The sequence below is a fragment of the Gambusia affinis genome, linkage group LG05, assembly GCF_019740435.1.
Source record: "Gambusia affinis linkage group LG05, SWU_Gaff_1.0, whole genome shotgun sequence".
Lineage (NCBI taxonomy): Eukaryota > Metazoa > Chordata > Actinopteri > Cyprinodontiformes > Poeciliidae > Gambusia > Gambusia affinis.
This window is the reverse complement of record NC_057872.1, coordinates 26,327,902-26,354,995: the sequence shown is the minus strand read 5'-3', so window position 1 is coordinate 26,354,995 and position 27,094 is coordinate 26,327,902. Positions and strand designations below refer to the sequence as shown.

The window sequence follows — 27,094 nt, the reverse complement described above, 5'->3', positions numbered from 1 at the left end:
ACTATCAGATGCCCCTTCCCTTCAAAGATGGTAAGCCACCAGCCCTTCCCAACAATAAGAGGCTAGCCACAGTCCGACTGCAACACCTAAAGAAAAGGCTAAAAGCTGACAAACAGTATTACGAGCATTACAACGCCTTTATGAAAGACATCATCAGCAGTGGTGATGCAGAACTAGCCCCTCCCGTGACTGATGATGAGATCGTTTGGTACATCCCACACCATGGGGTGTACCACCCCAAAAAGCCGACAAAATTAAGAGTCGTCTTTGACTGTTCTGCTAAGTTTCTTGGCGTCTCACTAAATGATACTCTTCTCACAGGTCCTGATATGATTAACTCCCTGGTGGGGGTACTCTGTCGTTTCAGAAGGGAGAATGTAGCCATCATCTGCGATATCGAACGAATGTTCCATCAGTTCTTTGTCTGCCCAGAGATGCGCAACTACTTACGATTTCTATGGTGGCCGGATGGACAACTAGAAGTAGAGTCCAAAGAGTACAGAATGGCTGTACATTTGTTCGGTGCTGGATCCTCCCCCGGATGTGCTAATTTTGGCCTTAAGTACCTGGCACAACAGCACAGATCTGACTACCCGAAAGCATCCGACTTTGTTGAAAGGAGTTTCTATGTAGACGATGGGTTGACAAGTGTCCCATCAGTCAAAGAGGCTCGCGAGCTCATAAATGAAACACAAGCCCTTTGCAAACTTGCAGGTTTACATCTGCACAAGTTTAATTCCAACCAAAGTGATGCTCTCTCTCATCTTCCACCTTCAGAAAGAGCCAATACAACAGAGTCACTCGACCTCAAACCTGACACTACACCTGAAGGTCATGTTCTTGGAATCCAGTGGTCAGTTAAAAATGACACCTTCAACTTCAGTGTAAATACAAAGGACCAGCCTCCTACTCGCCGAAGCCTACTGTCAGTTATCTCATCTTTATATGACCGCTGGGCTTTGTAGCTCCCTTCACTTTGAGTGGCAAAAGTATCCTTCAGGAGCTCTGCCGTAGAGGTACCGAATGGGATGACCCCATTCCCGATAACCTGCTCTCACGGTGGGAGGACTGGAAAAATGGTTTGGAAAAACTTAAATCAGTCACAGTACCCAGATGTTATCATCCACCTGACCTAAAAGACATTGTTAAAGTGGAACTGCATCATTTCTCAGATGCAAGTAACATAGGCTATGGAGCATGTTCCTACATTAGGTTCATAAGTGATGACAGCAAAGTGCACTGTAGTCTGGTTATAGCTAAAGCTAGAGTCGCACCTACCAAAATTATAAGCATACCACGACTAGAACTGTCAGCCGCAGTCACTTCAGCTAAGTTGAGCTTTATGCTAAGATCAGAGCTCGAGATTAACATTGATGAGGAGTTCTTTTGGACTGACTCCCAAGTAGTCTTGGCATATATCAACAATGAGGCACGAAGATTTCATGTCTTTGTCGCAAATCGTGTCCAGTTGATCAGGGAAATTACAGATCCCAAACAGTGGCACTACATTGACACAGCTCAGAATCCAGCAGACCATGCCTCTAGAGGCCTTAGTGCATCAGAGATTATGACAACCTGCTGGCTATCTGGCCCAAAGTTTCTGTGGGAACAAGAGATTTCCTACTCAGCTGCTCCCTCAGCTGAACTGTTGGTAGGTGATCCAGAAGTTAAAGCAGTCAAAACCTTTACAACTCAAACAAGCGAACAAGACACCATCCTCAGACGCTTCGAAAGGTTCTCTAGCTGGTCAATGCTCCTTAAAGTAGTGGCAAGAATAAGAAGACTGAGACCAAACATAACCCAATATGGCAGTGTTGTAACAGCGGTTGAACGCAAAGGAGCCGCTGATGCAATAATAAAACTCCTTCAGCAGCAATCCTTTTTTCAAGAGCTAAGAGTGTTGAAGGCAAAAGATAGTCTCCCAAGTTCAAGCCCTCTCTTTCAACTGGATCCTGTTGTAGATCAGGGACTTCTCCGGGTTGGAGGAAGACTAAAAAAGTCAACACTCTGCCAAGAGTTGAAACACCCTATTATCCTTCCAAAAGACCATCACATTACAAACCTGATCATATCTCACTTTCATTCAGAGATTTGTCATCAAGGCCGAAGCCAGACGCTCATGGAGATCAGAGCAAATGGGTTTTGGGTGATTGGTGGGAGCAAAGAAGTTGCAAAACTAATAAACAGATGTGTTCAATGTCGAAAACTTCGACGGCCTCTTGAGGAACAACGCATGTCTGAGCTACCGAAGGAACGAGTTGAAGTCTCGGATCCTTTCATTTACAGTGGAATGGATTGTTTCGGACCATTCACCACCAAGCAAGGTCGCAAGGAGCAAAAGAGGTATGGACTCCTCTTTACCTGCCTTTCCTCACGCGCAGTCCACATTGAAATGTTAGAGAATCTGTCTACAGACTCTTTCATTAACGGCCTAAGATGCTTCATCAGCTTAAGAGGAGCTGTCTGTAAGCTGTACTGCGACCAAGGTACAAATTTCATTGGGGCCAAAAATGAGCTAAAAGAGGCTCTCAAGGAATGTGACAGAGATGCCCTGGAGGCTTTCCTTGCAGATAAACAGTGCGAGTTCGTATTTAACGCTCCATCTGCCAGCCACGCCGGAGGTGTGTGGGAACGACAGATTCGAACCATCCGCAGTGTTCTCAATGCCACCATTGCTCAATCACAAGGCAGGCTGGATGATGCTTCTCTAAGAACACTGTTTTATGAGGCAATGTCTATAATCAATGGCCGACCACTAAGCGTTGATGGAATCAATGACCCTAAATCACCTGAACCTCTAACTCCAAACCACCTCATATTAATGAAATCAAAAGTTGCACTGCCTCCTCCTGGAAAGTTTGTGAAGGAAGACTTGTATGCAAGGAAAAGATGGCGCAGAGTGCAATATCTAACAGAACAGTTTTGGAGTAGGTGGAAAGTGGAGTACCTTCTGAACATTTCTACAAGACAAAAATGGCACCGGTCTCGTCGCAACCTTGAGGTCAATGACATTGTCATCATAAAGGAAGACATACTTCCCAGAAGTCAGTGGCAACTGGGTCGAGTTGTTGAAGCACCACAAGAGGATGATGGTTTGGTGCGCAGAGTCAAGCTTCAAGTTGGTGAACGACATTCAGTAAAGAAGCAGTGTACAACACACAAACCTCACATTATTGAGAGACCTGTTCAAAAACTTGTAGTTCTTATAGAAAGTCACTAACTGACGTTCATTAGTCTCACATCAGACATTATATTGCTGAAGGTTAAAGTGTGACATTAACTGTATTTTGTTTGTTGGTTACTTCTTTAATGTCAATTTGTTATGCTTGAAATCATGCATGAATCGTTAATATGTTCTCATCATACATGATTTGGTGGGAGTGTAAATGCCTGTTCCATCATTTATGATGTTTGTAGGGTGTTACCCATAGTACCCACTAGGGGGCGCCGTAGTTTGGTTCGCGTTGAGTTAGTGCCTTCATTTTAAAGCCAAAATAAGAAGAAGTGTTGCTAGTTTCCTGTCAGTCAGCACTTTGGGCTGAAATATCCCACGAGGAAGAGGAGGATTTTCTTCATCTTTATGACTCTGGACTGTAGCGCACATTCTTCTGAGAAGGCTAAAGGCGACACGGACTTTAGCGCCATAAACTTTGCAGCCCTTGGACAGCGGAGCGAGGTACATGTTCGTGAAGTTAGCATTGTTTTATGTAATGTATTCATATTTTGTGTTAACAAAGGCACCTAAGCGAATGTATTTTCTTTTCTTTTAGTTTTCACGGTGTCACGGTGTATTTGGAGCTATTTAACAAACTTGGCTTCTAAAGAATTAAATACAAATCTACTGCACCCGTCGAAGCTCTCCTGTATTCTTGGGTCTGAGGGACTGCTACAGAATGTGTTTTGTTAGCATTACCAAGTAAGCTATGTCTGTTGAACTAGAAGGTAATTGATTTTATAAAATAGGGACTTCTAGTGGTTGCAGTGCACAACCAACTTTTATTGCTTTTCTGTCTGAGGCAGCAACATGCAGGTGTTTTGCTGTATGCACTTCTTGGCACAGTGTTGCCTAGAGTAGAAGTCACACGCTCAGCATAATCTTTTCTCTAAACAGCACCACATCGGAAAAGCATGCACATAAAAAAGACCAGGAAAGATTAGGGGTTCAGAGTAAATTTATTTTCATGGGATAAATGTTTTAAATACCTGGAAAATGTGTCTTTTTAGATTTGTGTGTGCATCATGTTCGTGTTTACTCTTGATTTGATCTCCCATCATTGTAGAAGAAAAAAATCCTCAATGTTTTCGAGTTTCATATAAGGAGAGAAAAGATGTGTTCCAGTTCCTAAGCAACCTCCTTCTTACTCTTTTCTGAATTTGTTTAGTGAAAGTCCTCTGAATTTTTATGAAGTATTTTGTACATGACCATGATATATACTCTCAGGTTGATTTATCCCAATTATAGAGCATGGAGGGTTTACTGATTTGCTTTGTTGTTGTGGGGGTTGGATTATTTTATAGTTTGTTTCTCTATAAATTGCTCACATCTCTTGTCATGTAAATATATATATATTTTTTTTTTCTGTATTTGCCTAAATGTTCCTGTGATTGTGATTAATTTCTTTCTCTCTTATTTCTATTTTTTTTAGGTGTGACCTCAGTCAGGGAGAGTGGGTGCGCTGCAATGTGGACATTCAGAAAATATGCCACTTTCCAGTGTTTGGCCTGAAGGAAGGGGCTCTATATCAGTTCAGAGTTTGTGCTGTGAACAAAGCCGGGGTGGGACGTCCCTCCAAAGCCACAGAGCCTGTCCTCACTGCAGACCCTCTTGAATACACCAGGACAATGGGTATTACTTATGCATGGCATTAGGAAGACATGACAATGCAATATTATATCTGGATATTGCATTGTCAAATTCTGATTAACCCACATTTTCTTCACAAACCTCTTTGCTAAATTTTATACATGACTCAAGGTAGTCAAGATTCAAGTGCCATTCTCCTGGCAGCTCCAAATACTAGACCTTTTCATTGGATTACTCAACAGTGAAGCATGTTTTGCCACTCCAGAGAACATGCCTCCAATAGTAGCATCCTTTAAAGCATTGTTTCCCATTGTACTTGATCTAAAGGTTTAATGTAGTTGCTTGGCCAAGAAAACCCATTCCATAAAGCTTTCAGTTAGCTGCTCTTGAGCTATTCTGCAACATTTTATCTTTTTGCACATTAGGTCTTCCACTTTGTGACCAAGTTGTTGTTTCCATTTTCTAGCATACCACTAACAATTGACAATGGACCATTATCAATGGTTGACAGTGGGATATCTAATAATGAGAAAATTTCACAAACCGACAAATGGAAAAAAAAACACCAAAAAACTAATATGTGTAGTAATGGGTAGAAATGAGCAAATTTCAGGAAGATTTTTGCTCCAACAGATTTATCTCTGGTTACTTAGATTCAGCATTGCTGAATTTAGGTGTTTATCCAACAAAAAGGAATAGTAAAATTACAGTAAAAATCCTTCAGATTTAGTTCAAGGGTGTGCACACATTTGTTAAGTTCATGTGTATGAAATGGTTTGATTATGGTTATTAAAGGGTAATAACCTTTCATAAGTTACATTTTCTATTACACTTGTGTTTACATTTGTTGTTAGTATTTTAATAACCAAGTAAAAAACAAAGAAACAAGAATTTCAAATGTAAAGTCTGGCATTTATGTCTATGCTTCACATATCCAAATAAAAAGTTTAAAACCTTTTGTGCCTCTACCATTAAGACATTCTAATTGCTTGAAAACCACTATATGTTTAGAGTTGAAAGCGATTCTCCCTGAGGCTCCAATTAACCATAAAATGTCCCACAATATGGTCCTTTTGCTTTTGTGTGGAAGCTTCTGTGTGTCTTATCTTTCTCCGCCTATTCATTCAGGCTTTTGCTTTGTGTCTCATCGACATCTGCAGTGTGCTGCAAAGATCATCAGCAATGCATTCATGACTCTCTCCTGCTGTTTATTCGCCTCGTCTGCCTCAGTCGCCTGTTATACCTGCAAAGAAATTATCAGTGCCAGAAAAAACAGATGTAGGTGTGTAGATTTAGATCTCATCCACAGCCGTGAGGTTATGTTCACAACAGCATCTTAATGATATCATTGAGAAAAATGCTTTGCTTCCAAAAAGATGACTTAAAGAAGCATTTATTTGTCTTGCTAAATATTGGATTCAGAGGGGGGTTTTGAAGGAATGAGATGTGTGTGGGTGTGCGTGTGTGTGTGTGTGTGTGTGTGTGTAACGATGAGGACAGATGGGCTGTGGTCAGATGCCATGGATCATTAAACACAGATGAAGGACAGACAGAAGGTTCACTCGCCTCTGGTCTTCTTTCCATCTTCTTGTGAAGCTGTTGTTCATCTTTTTTGTCTGCACCTCTAACATTTGCAAGAAAATGGTGTCATCATTATCTCTGCGTAATTCCATCACCCCTATGTCTTCTCTCATGTCTTCTCCATCTTCTCTTATCTCAGTGGTCCAAGTGGACAGAGGAAGGACCATTACCATTACAAAAGACGAACTGGAAGGTGAGGATGTCGTGTTTTTACTTTAGTTCTGAATCTGTCCCAAAAGGAGCATATCTAACACATGATTTACTTTTCACTGGAACACACATTGCCGCCCCCTCATCTGTAGGTTGCCGCAGGCTCGTGGCTTTAATGCATCTCCATATTATGTTTAACAATGAGCTGCAGTAAATGTACGGCCGCAGCAATGAGCATTTGTTTCATTTGCAGCTGTGAAAGGAGTAAAAAGTCCCCAGTGGTCTTCCAATAAATGCACATAATGGCTCGAGGTAGAGTGAATGTCTATGAAAGGTGGGCCGATAACCTTGACTGCATCCTACACATACAGAGAATGGTGAAAGGGTGGAAGAAGATGAGGCCACCAGAAAATAACTGCAGCCTGGAGATGCAATCATACTTTTAGATTCTGCTCTATGGTGGAGGCTTACAGTGGAATGCATTTACCCAGGTGGTGAGGCTTTTAATGTAATGACAAGAACATAATTGGGAGATTAAACTTCATCGAGATCAGCTTATAGAGCTAAAATGTTCTTTTTGGTTGTGTTAATTTGTCTTTTTGAGGTATATTTTCTTTGTTAACTGGTTTGTTATTTTTCTGTGCACATCACTAAATATTAGAAATGCAGCACTCGCTAAAACAATTGACAATCACTATAGCTGATTTTTAATATCTTATTTTTGCAAGGTTTGACTGCCAATACCAATTTTGGATTATTCTGATCTCTTTTCAAAATATAAGAAGATATAAGAATGGTATGTGAGATGCTCTTTCAGATTGAAATGCATCAGTGTCTTGTAGACAATATTATTTCTTTTTTAGTGTAATTTTTGTGTCAGAAAAAAACACCTCTTGTATCCCTACAGTAATTGTATGTATAAAATAAAACCTTCTGAGTCATTCTGATTACGGTACACACTGTACTGAGAAGAATTTGCTTTCCTTTTTACCTGATCAGCTTTTTTCAAATCTTTGCTGTCCTTGTGCAGAGGAGAGCTTTCGCTGTGCTTTCTCCAGCTCTGCAAACTCTTCAGGGGAAACAAACATAGAAATGCGCATAGTTTCAGATGGAACAACAGCAATAAACACTATTTGCCCAGACTTTCACAGTCCTTCACCAGCTTGTCGAGTCCTTGAACATTTGCTGACTCAACTTATCCAATGCTATTTGGTGCACTTGACATATAAGGAATGGAGGTTAAACTGAAGCAGAGAAGGTTTGAGTGTCTCTCCCATTGTGAGGCTGTATCAGTTCCAGCAGACGCAACTTGAAGAGTTTTACAATAAGAGGAGAAAAGCTGTAACTCAGCCAACTCTTTTCATACTGACCTTGTTTTTCTCTTGTTTTCATCCTCCTCCTCATTTTGCTCCGCAGGTCAGGTCAAAGCTCCTTTTCCTCCCACAGACGTCCACGCCTGTGAGCTGAGCGACACCTACGTAGTGCTGAGCTGGACCGAGCCTGAACCCCGAGGCAGGGAGCCGCTGACCTTCTATGTGGAGCGGGTCGGTCCTTACGCCAACACACACCTTCCCAGACACACACACACACACACAAAAAAAACAAGGATTTATATTTTATTAGCTCTGAAAGCAGATTGGCTACACAGTAATTTTATTTCATATTGTGATTATTCGCTCCAGGTCATATTAATGTTTCCCAGTTTTTAAGCAATTGGGAGTAAGACTTTTAAAAGTCTTCTGCACAACATGTTCGTTCACTCTGTTTATTTATTTTTTGAGTGTAAAGCTTTTGGTTGACAAAAGTTTCAAGAAGAAAGGGTCTCAATAGTTGAACATTATTTTATTTTTTTTTCCGTTTTGGATTGTTATGCATTTCAAGCAGGGGTGCTTTCAAAGTTGTCTCTTGTAATGTGTTTGAATGATACACACTGTAAAATGTAGAATTTACAGTAACTTACTGGCAGCAGGGTTGCCAGCCAGTTACTGTAATTTTTACGGTAAAGAAATTACAGTAACTTCACTGTATTTTTATTTATTCTTTTTACAGTAGCCTTACTGTAATTCTATTACAGTTTTACTGTGATTTTATTGCAGAATTACTGTGATTTTATCACAATTTTACTGTGATTTTATGACAGTTTTACTGTAATTTTATTACAATTTTACTGTAATTTTATTCCAGTTTTACTGTAATTTTATTACAATTTTACTGTAATTTTATTGCAGGTTTACTGTAAATTTATTGCAGTTTTGCTGTAATTTTTATTATTATCTTACTGTAATTTGATTAGTGTTATTGTAATTTATTGAAAATAGCACAGTAATTATATAATATGGTTACTGTGATTTCATCACATCTTTATCATAATAAAATTACAGTAGTCCTGTAGTAGAATTACAAAGCATTATCATTTTACAGTAGTTCATGAAACTGCATACTTTGCTAACTTTTAAAAGTGTAAATGTAAACTTATTGTTGCACGGTCTCATATTTTTGTGGTTGTTAAGATTTTAGGAATTTCAGTCCTACAGGAAAAGATCAGTATCACTGAATTTCAGTGTCAAACATTACATCAACTGGAAAACATCAAGTAGGGTTTGATTTCTGAAATGCGAATGTAGATGTTTAGAAAAGTGCATGTATAATTTTTGATATTCCTTTTTTTATTAAAATACATATGAGACAGCAAAGTTACATTGTTCAAAACAAATACTGCTATCCTTGGAGAGATGGCTATATCACTTCCTGCTAGAAACAAATTTCTTGGTTGAACAACAATTTAAATCTAAACCTGTCAGGGATGTAAATATTTTCAGACATGTCTCTCATAAATTGTATATAAAATGATGTTTCATATTCATCAACCGGTCCACTTTCCAGATCAATTTAAAGTGTATCTTTCTTTATGAACACTGTCATTGGACATTCTGCTCAACATGGTATTTGTTGCAGATATTTTATTGTAGAGTGTGAGAACATCGAAGATACCCTGCATGCAATTTGTACAAACATTTAGAGCAGTAAAATTTATGGGGGATATTTAAATTCATACAACTAAGGAGAGAGCTCCAAAAATAATTTAAAGCTTTACAGAAGAGCCACAGAGGACAGCAGGAAATGTGTTGGGTTTGCCTCAGACGGGTATGTAATTGAGTTTCTCCCAGAGATGAACTGGTGACGCCTCTATGGTGTAACCTTTGACCCAGAAAAGAAAAAGCAGGTATGAAAAATCAATGGATGGAGCCAGCTCCCTCTTTTTACAATATTTTCTCAACTATATATTTAAGGTTTAAACCGATAACAGAAGCAGATCAAAAAAGTGAGATTGACCTGTTCTTTGCAACAATAGAGAGCCTTGGCTCCTCAATATCAACTCCAACACTCAATAGCTCCTGACTTCAATAATCAGAAAACTGCCACAGGAAATAGATTTTTATTGAGGCTTTATAAGTTACAGAGGTAATAAAACTGTCAAATCTCTCACAGGCACCTCAAATTACTAAAGTCTGCAGCCTCACTTCTGCTTATATAATGGAGTGAACATTCAAATATCCTTTTTGCCCTCAAGGAAGCACTTTATAATCACTCTTCTGATTTACCATACCAGCTCTTTTGTTGGGATTTCTACTTACTAAACAATGATTTACAGAATGAAATGTAAAGCTCACAGAGTAGCAACATAGAAATGCAAATAAGGAATATAAAAAGGGACGTCTTTAGTCTCTTGAGAGACTCTTTCAGTGATGGGTAAATAGAACTAAAAAGAACAAATTATTCACAAAGCTATATGTCTTCATTTCAATGTAGTTTCATTTAAGGGTCTGATTGGCTGAAATACCTGAGCTAGTTTTTAAATTTCATATTTATATATATATATATTTACTTAAAATTTATTTGCTTGAATCAGTCCTTGGCAGGGAAAAACAGCTGGGAACTTGCCAGTCTGGACACGGTGGTGAACTCTCCCAGGTACCCAGTGTTTGATCTGGTCAAAGACAAACAGTATTGCTTCAGAGTCCGTTCCATCAACAAGTATGGTGTTAGCGACCCTTCCGACCCGAGCCCACCAATTTCCCTTGGAAAGCCACAAGGTAGGAGAAGATTAATCCTGGTGCTCAATTATTACTTTGTCTGCTCAAAGGTCAGTTACATTGTTAAGACTAAATTCCTGAGTCTGTATTTACCTCCTATACAATGCTGCATCTGCAATAATTGTGCCAAGATACCACTGGCTTTATTCTGGAATCACAATGCATGTGTAAATAAGACAAAATGGGCAGTAACTCATTAAAAAAACAAAATGAAAGATGTAGAAAAATATTTTTTAGCAACTTATTCCAGAATGAGTTATCCACATCAAATCCCTGTTACATCCATTATAAAGTTGTCTATAATACTGGAAGATTTTACATTCTTAGAGCTGAAGCTTCTGGACGATTTAATTTCTGGGAAAGATTTGATAAAAATGCATCAGAGAAAACAGAGCTGGTTGAGTGAAGATGCATGGAAAGCACACCTTCAAGAAACCATCTACACACTATTTTCCCCTGCTAATATTCAATTCCTTATCAGCCAACACTGAGGCAAAGACAACAGGCAAGACAATTTTCCAACGAGTCCTACATCAGGTTACTTGCAGGACATCAAATCAAATCTTTCGCAGCCAAAAGAAAAAAGAGGGCTCAAAGTCTCATTGGACGAGTGTGAAAGTTGAGTCGGATGCATCTTGCACATGCAAAACGCTTAAATAACACCGGATTATGAAAATCTGCCTTCAGAAAAACGGTTAAAATAAACCGTAGCAGGTTTAAGCATTTAGGTGCTTAAATGTAAACCTGCCAGTTACTGTAGCATGTTTTCATCCTGCCATTGAGCTACCATGAAATTTACACACATAAAATCAAGCATGACTACCTTCACTTATTGATCTTTGATTTGACTGTTAATAAGTCTCCTTATGACAAAAAAATGGAATGTTTACTACCAGTTACCTTTGTGCAGATGAACATGTGATAGTTGTCATTAATCAGTTTCATTCAACAGGACATGAGGTCAGCTGCAGGCCTTGATTCAATTTTTGCATTATTCCAGACTGTTTGGTTTTGAAAATCTGCCATTGATTCCTCCCATTGATTCCTCCAATCTCTTGTTTTTTTTCCCCTTTTTTTGACATGCACTATGTGTGGATAACTATAGGATTCTGAAATAAATCAGATTCAAATATCTGTATAAAAATTGTTTAGGATGAGTTTCATATTTTCTTGAATTTTGTAGGTTAAAAAGAAATTGTTCACGCACAGTATAGAAATCTAAAACATAAACCGCACTCTGTCTTTCTCTAATTTATTCATCCTCAATGGAAAACAAACGATGCAACAGACTTCAATTTACAACTAATTTTTCTTTAGAAATTGTCATGGGTAAATTTCAATGAACTCATTGAACTTATTGAATGTGTTATCAGTTCATAAATTACCTCTATTTGTTTTGATGGATTGAACCTCATTTGATTCCCTTTAGCTGTGCCGCCTCCACCTCACTCAGTCATGGCCATTAGAGACACAGACACCTCAGTTCTGCTGCAGTGGCAAGAACCAAAGGACAAAGACGACATCCTGGGATATTATCTGTACTACAGTGAAGCAGAAAAACAGGAGTGGAAAACTGTCAACAACAAACCTTTAACAACAACTAGGTAAAAAAACGATTGACCTATAATGTGTCTGAATACAATTAATAAATTACTGTAATTATAACATACACTGCCATTGATCCTTATGAATGTGTAATCCAAACATGATGTGTCTTCAGGTTTATAGTTCACGGTCTAAAGACTTGGAAGGAATATGTGTTCAGGGTGAAGTCTGTGAGTCGAGCCGGAAACAGCAAATATTCAGATGAATCTCACCCCATCCTGGTCAAATCAGCTATTAGTAAGTTCAATGAGGATTTTGTGATGTTGCAACAGTTCCTGAAATCTTAGCAGTATGTTTGAATATTTCATTTAAAGCATGGACCCTAAATGTAACACAGAGTAAACACATTCAGTCTAAAGAAGTGCTGAAAAAGGTTTAAGGCTCTTTCCATTGGCATTGAAGTCATTTAACTTAGACTGACTCATCTGACCCAATACTTATTTACAATTTGCGTTTTAGCTTTCAGCAAACAAGTATCAGAGAATGTAAAAGGGACCTTTTTCACTTCATATGCACTTTTAGAAACCACATTGTGCTTTGGCAGGTTGCATTACATTGTAATGTTGACAGATTTGGTTCACTGCCATCAAAAATTCATCACAGTCTCACCAGTTCTGAAATGTCCAGGTGGATAATAGCATTAGTCTAGTTATTTCCAAGAAATGAATTTTTATCAAAGAGAATATGAGCTGAATAATTCCTTTAAAACTGGCACAGATGCAACAGTTTGCAATAATAGACAGAATCTCAAGCCTTCTAAGAAAATCTTGGCATTCATCTTGTAACAGTCACTAGATAAGATACTTTCACCAATATCTTTCACCTCTAATTCTTTTGTTTGCTTGTTTTTTCCTCTCATTTCTGCAGATGTTCCCTCATCTCCCTCTGCCATTGCCCTGCTGCTGTGCACAGAATCAGAGATGGTTCTGGGCTGGAGGGCTCCTTCCTCTAACGGGGGCAGCTCTGTTCGTGGCTACTACCTGGACCAGAAGGAAAAGGGCATGGAGATCTGGAGAGAGGTCAACATAAAACCTGCCACAGAGAAGCAACTCAAGGTTGGTTATGAATGGTTTTCTTATTACCGGTACTATAAAACAAAACGAAATTGTTACAGAGATGACATAAAAAAAAAAAGCTCTCTTTAACATCTTATATTAGCATTGAGCAAGATTAGCACAACATGAAACCTGTTACATTGACTGATGACTAGTACTGCACATCTACCTGAATATACCATTACCATTACCATAGTGACCTTAAAACCTACTGAAAAATAATAGGTTTCAAGGTCCAAATAGACTTCTAAAAGGATTTTTAGTAACACCATTAAGGGTTTTGAATGGACGTCTTGAATAGTAAGGTTTTTTTTATCCTCTTTTGCTTTTCTTGCATATAATTGGCAATAATAGTAAACCGTCATTCTTTCAATCTGTCTGTGCCACTAGGCAACCTAGCAGTGTCCATGGAGACTCCTAACAAAGTAAAATTGGTATAGTGCTTCACCAAGAATACAAGAGCTCCATAATTGGATATTTTATAAATGTGTGAGAGGCTGATTTTATCTCTTGAGGAAAAAAAACATCAAGGACCATGCCAATTAGAATGAAAATGGCTATGAACAATAATTGACCCCTCATGTTGTGTCCTGCAGTTTTTAGGACTGGAGGTTGCGTTGTTAGAAAAACTCATTTCAGTACTTTTATGAGACAACAAGAAGCACAATCTTTTTCCAGCATGGGGTGTTTTTTTAATCAAGATGCTGATTTCTTGGAATCAAATGAATCATTTAAACATAAATTGAGCTGCTATTTGTAATCAAAGCAGTTTTGCTTCTTTGGATTGGAGCTTTGCTCATGAATTAAACCTAAAACCCTTTAACTTTCTTTATATCAAGAAGAAACCTACACTCATGGTGAAAAAGAAAGTACAGGCTCTGTCTGTTTTAAAGAAAAATCATATTTATACACAGTCACTGTTTGGAAGAAGGTGTTGTGGAAGCTGCCTGTCGTGGGAAAGTTATTCCTCAGCAGGAATATTAGAGGATGGGAAAGGTCAGATGTTGGTGCACAGGTTCTCCATCTAGCAGGAAAATAACCCTAAACAGCCATCGTGGAATGACCCTGACCAGGAGTCTCAGACTCAAACGCTTGATGGCTGGGTTCCTCCAGCAGTATGACTGTCTGCTTCTACATGACTCAAATAATTAGCTCATTAGTTGAGCTCTTTAGAGGTTGACATCCTGCCAGAAGGCAATTTGGTCATTTTATTCAGGTGTGGAGAAGTGAGAATTTAGCTAAAAGTTGCAGGTCCACCAGATTCAGAAGCAGCTTTTTCCCACTTGCCATCAGACTGCTGAACTCTTAACTGGACTGCACTCAAAAACTGGTCTCACTTCATGTACATAGCTAAATAACTTATATTTTACTGTCATTCCTGCACTTTATATTTAATATTTATATTTATATTTTATATTGTATTTTATTTATTCTGGAGTAACCTCATTGGAATCTCAAAACATTGTCCTGAGCCGTATGCAACGAAATTTCGTTATGTATACACCCTGTGCATACAAAATGACAATAAAGTCTGTCTAAGTCTAAGTCTAAGGACACGGTCTTTTGAAGACTGAAGTTTGAAACCTTTTTTTCAAATGAAAGCAGGTTAATGTATTTAAATGGCTTTAAAGTTCATACATAAATCTATTCAAGAATCTGTGGACAGATGTATGGAAATATTTGTTTAGAGACTGTCAAATTTGACTGAGATTGAGCCATTTTACAGAGGGTAAAATATTAGATACGATAAACTCGGAGCTATATATCAAAAGACTTGCAGCATACTTTTAAGAATATAAGTTGTTAAAAAATAAACTACTATGTGTTCATTTACGCTTCACAATTATGCACTATTTTCTGTTGATCTGACAAAGTACACTGAAGGTAGCTGTAACATAAAAACTTTAAGGAATACGAGTACCTTTGAAAGGCAGGAATTTATTCTTTACGAGGTTTTAAAATTTTAAAAGGACAAGATACTTTGCTAAAAGAAGAGTAAACTCTCCACATCCCTTGGTATGTAAAAAACACTTCCTTTTAAATTCTAGTGGCACACTTAAAAGTAGTAGAAAAAAGTACTAATTTATTACTAATCCATCATTGAGTATGGACTTTGTAAATAACGTTTGTTGAGGTTATTCTTTGATTTATTACTTGGGTCGATGGTTCAGTGGGTAATTTGCAAATGTTTTATTCTAGCCTTCAAGGCTTTTTAAATGAAACTATTGATAAACTTTCGAGGTGGGGGAAAAAAATATATACATATATATATATATATATATTGTCAATACATATATTGTCAGATATATGTATTGGCAACAAAGATTATTTCACCTGATTATTAGAGCCGCAGTATTCAAACAGGCAACGTTTCTTTCCAGAGAACAAAGGTTCATCTATCAGTCAGTCAAATGTAGCCTGATTGCCCCCTGGTGGCAGAAGTTTAATTTTAAAGACACTACCTATGCCTTTCTCATGCTGGACTGTACATCAATCTGATTGATTTGTTGTTCAGTTTAAATATATCATGCAGGAAAGGATTTGCACCTAATGAAGAAAGGTGCAGGTGAGACATAGCAGCTTTCAGATAGCGGCTGCTGCTGTTATGAAAAAGCTCCCTTTGCTGTGGTCAATTAGTTCCTCGGAGATAGGCAAAGGCTGTGGAGGTTTGCAGCTGTTCGCTGAGGCGATAAGGGCCTTAGAGTCTAAGTGGCTGTGAACAGGAGGATCAATAATCAGATCAATAGGCCTGAATCCCACCCACCCCCCCGAGCAAAAACTGTCTCAGGAGCTCAGAAAAATGTTTCAGCACCAGTAGAGCTAATAACTTGTAAATAGTCTTCTAAATTCTTGAATCAGGCAGAGCGAAGTTGTACAAGTAGAGAACATTTCCCTGATTGGATTTTTGTATTTATGTCTTGGTAAAATTGAGTAAAATTAGCAAAGTATGTTAGATGAGTTTTTCATTGAAATTAACAAAATGACCATTTACAAAGTTGAATTTAAAACACACAAAAATTACAAATGAGAAAAAAATAAAATGATTTGTTTTAAATGTACTGCATTTCTAAAGATAAATTCATAACATCAAAGTAATAAAGGAAAAGTTTGACAAAAAAGGACGAGTAATAAAAGTCAGAGCAAATTAAACAAATTGTTTAAAAGAAAAATGTTTCCACTGAGATAAGTTGTGTACCTGTTATCTGGGAACAATGTGATCCAGTGGGATAATGGGGAGCAATCAGTTCTTTGAGAAACGATGGACCAAGACCATTCAGGCCTCTAAGTGTAATGAGGATTTCAAAATCCATTCTAAATCACTGAGATCCAAGGTAAAGAGGCTAATGTGAGAGGAATGTGATATTTCCTGGGTAGCTATACCGGTCAGCAGTTTGGCTGCAGCATTGGAGATCTGCTGGAATAAAAAGGAGGCAATATTTTAACTCCAAGTAACATTATTGTGCAGGAAAGCTGAGATTTGACAAATGCATGGAGATTTTTCCAGTACTCCACTAAGACAGAATGGCTTTAATTTTGGTAATATATTACTGATGGTAAACATTTGGCATGTTGTAACCATTTTTTAATTCTTGTAATATATAAGAATGTACATCAATCTGATTGATTTGTTGTTCAGTTTAAATATATCATACAGGAAAGGATTTGCACCTAATGAAGAAAGGTGCAGGTGAGACATAGCAGCTTTCAGATAGTGGCTGCTGCTGTTATGAAAAAGCTCCCTTTGCTGTGTGTGTACATATATTTATAGATTTACATGCAATGTCCCATGCATCAGCATCTTTCAACGCCTTATCAGCTTTGTTCGTCTGCAGGTATCAGACTTGAAAACTGGACATTTCTACCAGTTCCGTGTCTTTGCTGCCAACGCAGCTGGCGTTGGGAAACCGTCTGATGCCAGTGAAGCGTTTCTGTGCAAGAAGTGGACAATGCCAGAACCAGGTGAAAGCTAAACTCTCATCAAATCCATGCAAATGCATCTCTGTTTATCTGAATGCTTAACAGTTGCATCCAACAATTGCAAACCTTACAAGTGTTATTTGAAGATGATCAAAAAAAAAAAAAATCCAGATAAAAAAACAATCGCCTGTAGTGAATCAAGAAATCTTATGTTTGCAGTGTTACCAAAAGATTTTATGTCTCTATACTGGTTAGTTGTGGCCAAAATATTGTAGCCTGACACAATAAGCTAAAATACACAAAGACACAATAGCTGAGGTCAATGGTGAAACGAATAGTAAAGTGGTTGAAATAGCAGCCTTGAGTTAGAATTAGCTATTAACTATTTTAACCTGTTTTTGTTTATTGCAAACTTCCCTGGCTCAGTTTTTATGGCTTCAATTTGCATCAAGTCAAGGTTGCTACTGAATGACTAAATGAATCAATGCAAAGTTCATGAAAGTCAATGACAATTTACTTAATCACTAAAACCTAATTTGCTCTGTGTTTTAGCCCAGCCAAAAATTACCTGCTTTTAGTGATTTTCTCATTAGCCCTGGGGAAAGATTATCAAAGACAGAGTAGCTGATAGACATCACTGACAGCATGATTGAATTAGAAGAACAGAGTGGTTGCTTTAAAAATGTACATCCTTCTTCTGTTCTCAACACAAATGGCAAGGCTATTCCACCCATTTATTGAGTAATCAAGGACCTCAACCAGGTAAATTTACTGTGGTGAAGAAAGATCCAGATTGATCAAGAATGTCTAGAATGTCTCCTAAAGATGACTCAACTAAGCGGCCTGGTCGCCACCAGTGTAGAGTTTACTGGAGACTGACAGCTGGCATGTGTAAGTTGCTTTTGCATGCACAGTTTGACAGAGACTTTCTGATTGAAAAAGAGCGGCAAAGAAGGCACTTCTATGGAAGATGAACATCAAAGACAGATAAAAACTCTAGAAAATACCAAGGTTATACTGCAGAGCAATAGCTTAAAGTTACCTTCTCTAGCTAAGACCCTTTATGCCATAAAGTTTATGAAATAAAAGTTAGAAGAAAAGTTGAACACTGCCGTGAATCTGCCTATTTTCTTTTTATTCTTTGCAAAAGACATATTATCAAACCAGCCAAAATGTAATTAGAGAAGCCAGGACTGGTAACAATTTGTGTTTGCTATAGCCATGCCTTTGGTAAGTAAATGAAACGTCCTGCCCAATGTTGTTTATGAAAGGCTTCAGTTATGTCATTACCCTTAAGGCTGCTATTATTGTTCTGTTTCTATCAGACTGAATCACACATAAATTACTGTGATGAAATCTTTAAGGTTAAATTCTGACAATAATTTCCAGAACTTTCAGTAAAATAGAGAGACTGGTAATTATTTATAGGAGGGTTATAGAATCAAATTCACTTAGGGATCTGATTCTTTGACCCTCGACTTTGCCCAGTGACATAAAAATGATTTGGTGCTATTTTTTTTTTTTTCAAAGTATAGCACAGTGTCACAATAAAAAATGGTTACACAAGTGGATCAGGATTAAAACACTTAAATTTCAAGTCTCTATCCTAGAATCTGATTCAATTGAGGACATCTAATTGTGTCATTATTTAAGCTATGATCAACCAAGAACGGATTACCATTAATTATAAGTTGGCCCAAATGCTGATGTCATTCATGGTAACCTGTAAATATTGATGCTTTGCATAAAATCGTTGTGTTTCTCAATAAAAACCTTTGGAAGATAGTAAATGTTTATTACCAAAACATCAATATAACTTAGAAAAAAAAACTTGGAGAGGAACATCCCTTACAAAAAAATCCCATGAAAATCACACGTGATCACATGTGGTTCACACAATTTTTTACATGTGAATGATGTGAATCACATGAGAAACCACATGAATACGTGTGATTTTGGAATGTTTCGTGGTAAAATCACATGTGAATCACACATTTCCACATGTGATTCACACATGTGATCACATGTGAAAATCACACATTTCCACATGTGATTCACACATGTGATCACATGTGAAAATATGTGATTTTTTGGTGGATTATGTAATCACATGTGATCACATGTGATTTTCATGGGATTTTTTTGTAAGGGATTTCCTGTTAGCTACAATTTTATACTCAAAAGCTACAAACACTTGGCAGACAAAACCAGTTTTGGATTTCACAACTTCCACACGCAAAAGTGATAACAAAAGCCACAACATATTGTTAAATTAAAGAGGAAATCCACAGTTAAAAATCCGCCATTCCCATGTGATTCATTTACCTAAAAGCTTTGGGAATTTGAGCATCCGTCAATACCCTGCTGCCCTGCAGTTTCTACAATCTGTTTATCGACCCTAGCTGCGGAGGAGAGGGGAGATGGAAATAAACACCATCCATCACCTGCAGAACCCATTTCCACTTGCTGCCATTTTTACTTTTATTTAAGCTGCATCTCTAATAGTTTATGTAGTCATCTCGCAGCAAAATAAACAGGGCAGTTTGAAATACCAGGATAATAATATGCTGCCTGCCTATTGTACCATTAAAGCACACAGTGATAACCGAGGTCAATGGTTAAATGAATAGTAAAGTGGTTGAAATAGCAGCTTTAAGTAAGAATTAGCTATTAACTATTTACCATGCATGGTTCATATTTGATTTGCTCTTGAATATCATTGCTGGTGGAAAATTTATAATGAGAAATAATCATTTAACTCTAATAGTACACTATTAAAAGGGTACAGGCTTCATTTTCATAAACATGCACTGTAATTTCAAAATACTGTACAATTACCTGAACCACTCAACACAGAAGCAGAAAAATATAAATGGTTCAACCTTTTCATAATAATAATAATAAAATCCTATTGCTCACGTTTTTTTTTTTCTTGAACACTACCTACTTTTCTCCCAGTTTTCAGTCACATTCTCTCACTTGAACATGAAAACAAGTCCTGTGAAAAAAATGAAAAAAAAAGTAGAAAAGTAGAAACCAAAGAAAAAATATTAGGCTTTAAATGACATCTTCTGCAGATAAATTTTACCTGTAGCATGTCATCAAAGAATAGCAACTAGGACCCAAGTGATTAAGATTCCTCAGTTTTTAATTGGCTGTTTATATCTAAATGCTTAGCTGATAATAATGATCAGAAACTTTACTTTAGGCTCCCTACATCTTTAAATCTGTTCCTGGCAAGTCTTTGGAAGGAACCTATTTCAGTCTCTTGCATGACCTTGGTCCTTGGATCATGATCTGTATCTTGTCACTGTAGGCGAGGATTGGAACATAAGTCTGATCGATAAATCAAAAGCTTCCCTTTAGGCTCAGTACTTTCTTCACCAAAACAGATCAGAGCAGAGCCCACATTACTACATTACCCACATAATCTGTCAATCCAGGTCTTGCTCCATCTTACTGATGATCAGAACATCAAGATACTTTAACTCCTCTACTACAAGTAAAGGTAGGGAGGGAAACCAATGTGTGAGTTGAAAATGACAAACCCATCTGACAGAGTCTGATGGGTCCGACCCCCTTTTTACTGGACCTTTGCTACCTTTGACATTAACTGCATTGTTATACCCTCATTTGTAAACATTATTTGATGTTAAACACGATTCAGTTACTTTTAGCTTGAAAAATAGATTGCACAGAGAACAAATTAAGCCAGAAAAGGATGACTGATTAAGGGGGAGTGTTGGAAAGGGAAGGATTTTCTTAAAGAGACAGAGGCCATTTTCAAAGCTTCAGATACAGCCATCATGCAAAGTCAAAAAAGTCTTTTAAGTTGGGCATGCTGTGGTGGCGTAGGGGATGGCGCGACCCAAATTTGGAGGCCTTGAGTCCTTGACGCGGCCGTCACGGGTTCGATTCCCGGACCCGGCGACATTTGCCACATGTCTTGCCCTCTCTCACTTCCCCTTTCCTGTCAGCCTACTGTCATATAAGGGACACTAGAGCCCACAAAAGACCCCCTGGTGGGGAGAAAAAAAAAGTATTTTATGTTATTTTTATAACTAAAGGTAAAACAGTGAACCAACTTGATTGTGCTATAAAATAATGTTCTCTGTTCTTGGAAAATACAATAATACCCTCCCCCATTTAAACAAAGTATAGATCTCTTTTCTTTTCAGATATACAGACAGAGTTTGGATGATTTCATTTTCGCCATAAGAACTGAGGCAAAAACAATCATAGAGTTGAAATTTCTTTATCTTAAAATTATTACTGTTTGTAGCATTACCAAACAGCATTCTCTGTGGATTACCTAAATAATTCAGACCCTTACTTTCAGTCAGAGATTTCCAAGGAGGAGTAATGTTTTCAAACCCATATTGTTGGGTTTTGCAGTACCTTCAATTTTGGTAAAGCAGAAAATCCTTGTTGTTTGAAGAACTTTTAGTAAAAGAGCAGGCAAGCAGGGTAGAGGAAAGGTCCCAATGCCCAGTTCCTTATTTCTGAACTCTGATGGTCCAATTTAGTCCAAAGACCAAATCAAAGTCCAGAATGTAGAAATCACTACTTGGAAGGAGAGCAGAGTTCAATCACCAAAATGATGCAATAACAAAAATTCAACTCACTATCTCCAACAGGGGAAAGGCAGAAGAAGGGTCAACAAAACAGTCCAGGGCAGAATCACAGATATCAGGGTAATTGCTTGAACTTGTGCTGGAAAGCTGAGACAGGGCTGCAGCCGATTTGGCAGAGGCCAAGAGGAAACAGATGAGTTTTATAAGCAGTAGGACAGAAGCAGACAATCAGGCAATTACAGGGAGAGTAAGTGATGCATTCAGGGTTGTCTGGGAAATCACATATGGGCTGCAACTGTTACATCTTTAATTTGGATTTTTGTAAAAGATTAAGTTTGAAAGCAGTAGACACAGCTCTTGTTTCTCCTCACACACTGTAAAAAATGAACTTAGGGGGTTATCACATTAACAAAAGAATATAATGTACTTTTAACTAAATAATTTCATGTTTCAAACAAAAACGTGATACAATCATGTTGGATAAACAAGAAATTCAACAAATTCACGTTTATGAAATTTAATCATGTTGAGATAACATGATTCATTATAGTTAGACTGATCTTGTGCTGTTGATAACGAGTGAGATCACGGGATATCACGCGAGTTCACGCGAGATCATGCGAAATCACAGGATATCACAGGATATCACACAAGACCACGCGAGACAATCGTTTTTTGTCTCAGCTTGAATAACGTATTCAAGTTGAGATAACGTGATTCAATTTAGTCAGATTCATTTCCCTTCGAAGAGGGTCTAGCGAGATCAGGGGATCACGAGAGATTATGCGACATCACTGTTTTGCATCTGGGAAGACTTCAAAGCGGTTTTAGTTAGTTAAACTATAGATATTTGTTTTTCTCTGCAGGGCACTATTGGCATTTAAGAACTGCACTGTAAGAGTGCAGTTCATAAATGCACTGTTACAGTGCATTTAAGAACTGTAAAAAAAGTTTTTGACTTTTTAAAAAAGTTGTCTTTGAATTAACATAATTGAATGATCTCGATAGGCTCACATTTCTCATATCGCAAACATAACTAGATATGATAAATCTTGGGATTTGAGGAGATCTTGTTTCCTTTATTTATATGTAAAATTACAATTTTTCATTATACTTATTATGAGTATAAACATTCCTGACCACATGCTAATTCACCCGATCTTTAGAAGTATATGGAAAGTGAGTGGAAAAGACATTTGCCTTGCTCAGTTCTGTATTTTGTACCATTAATATAGGAAATGGAGACAGGCTCGGTAAAATGAGCAGCTCATTAATCTTGGCAAATGGGCTTTCCTCTATAACATAAATAATTTTAAAATGGCTAAAAATCAATCTGCAAATTGACTACCATGTGCGGCATCGAAGTCAATCTGGGTAGATTAGGAATCTATGATCTTATTTTCAACTTGACTCATATTCCCAATTTATTTGAGGCTTGCAGATGTTTCCTGTGTGTTGCTATTCCAGTTCTGTGGTCCTCAGGTTGCCCGTATGACCTGGAGTTCAGGGAAGTGAGAGACGACTCCCTGGTGCTCCAATGGGCGTCTCCGCTCTATGAGGGTCAAAGTCCGGTCAGTGGCTACATGCTGGAAATGAGCCAGGGAAACCAGTCAGACAACTGGACGATTCTGACTGCCAAACCTGTTTCTGAAACTCATTACAAGGTGAGGGGCGCAAAAAAACATGTTTACCAAAGGCACCTGGATCAGATTTAACTTCAAAGTATATTAAATAGAAGTGTGTATTATTATTGCATAACCCAGTCGGAATAAACTGCTCATGTCTATGTCTGCAGCATTAAGATTTAAATCATTAATTGAATTATTTCAGTGAGTTGTAAACAATGAATCTGCTCCCTGTGGCATCTAGGTGACAGGTCTGCAGACAGGTCACACCTACTGCTTCCGTGTGTCGGCTGTTAATAATGCAGGAGTTGGTCGTGCTTCCCTGCCCTCTGATCCGGTCACAGTTCAGACCCAACCAGGTCAGTTTACTGGACTGATATTAGAATAGAATTTTCTATAAACCTGTGCTGTCAATGGTTTATGAGCCTAATCAGGCCAAATTTGTCTATGGATAAGAATACGGAAGAGGATCTTGAATAGCATGTATTACTTGCCTGTTAAATAAAATCAAGAAATGATTAGATTGTAATTTAAAACTAAATCTAACTTTCCAGGAGACAGAGGAAAAGCACATTTCCCTGAAATATAAAATTTTTCTGTTTAACAATAAACAGGCCTTTTATAGAAACTTGCCAAATGTATTTTATGCTAATTTTTTGGCAACTAGAAATGTTTTGAAAAAGATGACTGTTGTTTTTGAAAGAGCAGAGAAAGTGTTAAGAGTTTCATCTATAGCAGTATTATGTCTTTAAAAAAATTAAGTTCTTTAGAACATTTCCTAAAACCTTGTTAAGCTTTGATACACTAACCAGTCCATGCGTAGTTTTCACAGCTGTTATGAATTTTTCAGGAACCAAAGAGATTAAGATTGGTGTGGATGACGATGGGTTTATATTTTTGGGCTATGAGGCTGTTGAGATGAACGACGATAGCGAGTTTATCTGGAGCAAAAATTACTCAGAACCCATCGATTCTCAGAGAACGAAAGCAGAAACCACAAAGAACAGGTAAAAATACAACAAGTAACTTGTTCTGTTTGTTTTGAGTTAGGTTCCATTCAGTTACTACTTAATTAATCATGACACATTAGTTATATTAAGTATTAAGTTGCATTTTAGGTGTATTTTTTATCGATAAAATTTTGGTTTTGAACTGGTTCAGAGTTTTCATTTTGAAGAATAACTGCTCCCTTGGTAGAAAGGAGTTTTAGCACAAAGTCTGACAGCAGACCTTGCTACAGACTCAAGAACACAAAGCTGAGTCTACGTATTTGTCTTTTTACTTTATTGTTTGTCTATCAGGTCAGTTGTTACCTTTACAGACCCATCTGAGGAAGATCTGGGTCTGTACACTGTGGAGATGAGTGATAGCCCTCAGCTCTCATCCAGCTATGATTTTACAGCTGAAGGTACTTCCCGAACACCAGTAACCAGAGTCTGATTTTAGGAGTTAATTATCGTTTCTGCTGAGACTTTGCCTTTATCTATTCCTCTACAATATTACCAGAGACACACACTTTACTGTTCTGTTTTATGTTTCTTTTAAAAATGATCAAACCTTCTTCTTCTATATATTCTTTTGTCTGCTTTTATTTTTAGACCTTGAACGTCTCAAAGATCTCAGCTGGCAGGTCAGAAACCCATGTACGTATCATCACTGAGGTGCAGAGCTGCTGAAAATCCAAACCTCAATAATCTGTTATCTTGCTGCATATTATTTACAGTATGCAGGTTTAATGCTGTTTTATAAGTTTTACGATCTGACCTGATCTGTCTTTAATTTCACTCTGCAGTGATTACACTGAAGTCAACTTGGCAAGTGGAGGTGTCTGAGAAAGGCAGTGTGCGCCTTTGGCTTCAAACTGAGAGTCTGAGTAACTCTGCTGAACTCCGTCTTGTTTTTAACGACCGGGAAATCTCCACCTCTCCAGTAGGTTTCCTCAGTTTACAGATATCTTATCAGATGATGAGCTGCAAGTGCTTTGCTTGGATTGTTGGATCCAAAGGTTCCTGCCTATTAAACTGAGCTGTGAGCTGACATACTGACAAAGAGCTACAGGTTACTTTACGTCTTTGCCAATTTATGCCCTTTGTTTCTACCTAAATGTTGCATCCATTTTGTTCCCATAAACAAGTCACTTTGTACTTATGTTCTAGAAAATATTTGTGTTACATACTGTATTATTCCTATTCAATTTATGAAACCAGGTTGGATCAGTCAATACTTAAAAAATGTGGGTCTCTGATCACAACAAAACAACACTGTGATCTCCTTCTAGTTGATATTATTTATGGGAGTCAGAGAAACACATATAAGCAGATTATGGAAAATCACTTCAAATAGATTTTTGTGAAGCCATGTGAAAAAGAATGTTGCAAAGGCATGACAATGGCAAATGGCCACGTGAGGAAAAGCTGATTTAAATATCTTGTATGTTTTTTTCTCCCTCTATCATTTAATGTTTATATTATTAATAAAATAATATAACGTATTCAGGATTAAAAGTCAGGGACTTAGAAAAACATTTTAGTCCAGATTCCCACATTGTATGATAGTTTCTAAATAGCAATATTATTGTAAAAACATTTATATTACAGAAGCCTGTGATCAGATTTAAGTGTTATCTGCTTTGTCTTCAAGTTTTAAATACAAGAAAAGTCACACACAAGCTTGAAAGAGTTTCTTGGTTTCTGTATTATCAATGAGTTTATGTGTGCATCTGTCTTCCTAACAAGTCAGCTTGAGCCCAAACAGTAATTAGTGCTCTAATAAACATCCTGCAAAGAAGGAAGTAGATGCTGTCAGCAAAGATGAAGAACAGGTGAGTACAGCAGCAGAGAGGTCTGGAAGCTCAGTTAATTTAATTAAGTGAGGAAGACGAGAATACCGCCTAAGGTGAAGATAGAGATAGCACTCACATCTGAAAAAAAACATGTCACACTTGGTTAGTTGCTAGAGAGAGACTCAAACTTTCAACGTTATATTTATGTGCTACATGCACATTAAATAAGGTTAAAAGCAGTCACAGTCAATTTGAAACCCTGTACTTTGGAAGATTAAACTAAAGTCTTGAGTTTTCAGCTGTGATCATAAAGAAATTATGGTCTAGCTTAAAACTTTTGCACAAAGATGCAAATGTCTGACATAACCTCACATGGCTCTGAGCTCTGTAAAGAGGAAGCTTTTAGAATTCCAGTCCCAAAGGTTACTAATCTCACCTTGTTACAAACTAATCATATTTTGAAGAAAGATGGATGGTTTCACTTGGTATATAAAAAAAGAAAAAGAATCTGGATAACCAAAGACAGCAGCAGTGTAATCATCAGTGAACATCAGCTGAATGTAAACATATTTAGCATATATGTACGTTATGACAACAAGCTGAAAATAATCATTGCCACTGTTCCGTCCGTGTTATTAAACAGCGTTCTCCGCTGGAAGAACAATGAACACAACCCAGAATGTTTATTGTGTCTCTTGGTTGTCACTGCTTTACATTCAGTGACTTCCATTTTATTCCATTACTTCCCAATATGAGGGCTCCGTCTGAACAGTACTGATTATACATTATTTCTAAATGATCACAGCTGAGGTTTGCAAATGCAGAAGCCATTTAACTGATTAGGGCCCTTGGGCTTGCCATACATCACAAATCACTTCCACCAACTGAGACCTATCAACATGCAAG

The 27,094-nt window shown here is 37.6% G+C and overlaps 2 protein-coding genes across 3 annotated transcripts in view; both read left to right on the top strand.

Annotated features, from left to right (window-relative positions):
* myom3 (myomesin 3) overlaps positions 1 to 27,094 on the top strand; it is a 70,086-nt gene that overhangs the window by 35,536 nt on the left and 7,456 nt on the right. For both annotated transcript variants that reach the window (XM_044118083.1, XM_044118084.1), the window contains exons 12-25: positions 4,647 to 4,846; positions 6,525 to 6,578; positions 7,952 to 8,079; positions 10,446 to 10,629; positions 12,059 to 12,233; positions 12,350 to 12,471; positions 13,102 to 13,289; positions 17,123 to 17,249; positions 23,264 to 23,445; positions 23,651 to 23,765; positions 24,257 to 24,413; positions 24,708 to 24,814; positions 25,005 to 25,049; positions 25,199 to 25,335. In XM_044118083.1, coding sequence (XP_043974018.1) covers positions 4,647 to 4,846; positions 6,525 to 6,578; positions 7,952 to 8,079; positions 10,446 to 10,629; positions 12,059 to 12,233; positions 12,350 to 12,471; positions 13,102 to 13,289; positions 17,123 to 17,249; positions 23,264 to 23,445; positions 23,651 to 23,765; positions 24,257 to 24,413; positions 24,708 to 24,814; positions 25,005 to 25,049; positions 25,199 to 25,335 — 1,921 coding nt within the window. The remainder of the gene's footprint in view (positions 1 to 4,646; positions 4,847 to 6,524; positions 6,579 to 7,951; positions 8,080 to 10,445; positions 10,630 to 12,058; positions 12,234 to 12,349; positions 12,472 to 13,101; positions 13,290 to 17,122; positions 17,250 to 23,263; positions 23,446 to 23,650; positions 23,766 to 24,256; positions 24,414 to 24,707; positions 24,815 to 25,004; positions 25,050 to 25,198; positions 25,336 to 27,094) is intronic.
* LOC122831704 lies at positions 960 to 3,880 on the top strand. The gene is made up of 2 exons (XM_044118085.1): positions 960 to 3,676; positions 3,771 to 3,880. Exon 1 carries the CDS (start codon positions 1,343 to 1,345, stop codon positions 3,218 to 3,220), a length of 1,878 nt encoding a protein of 625 aa, XP_043974020.1. The 5' UTR covers positions 960 to 1,342; the 3' UTR covers positions 3,221 to 3,676; positions 3,771 to 3,880.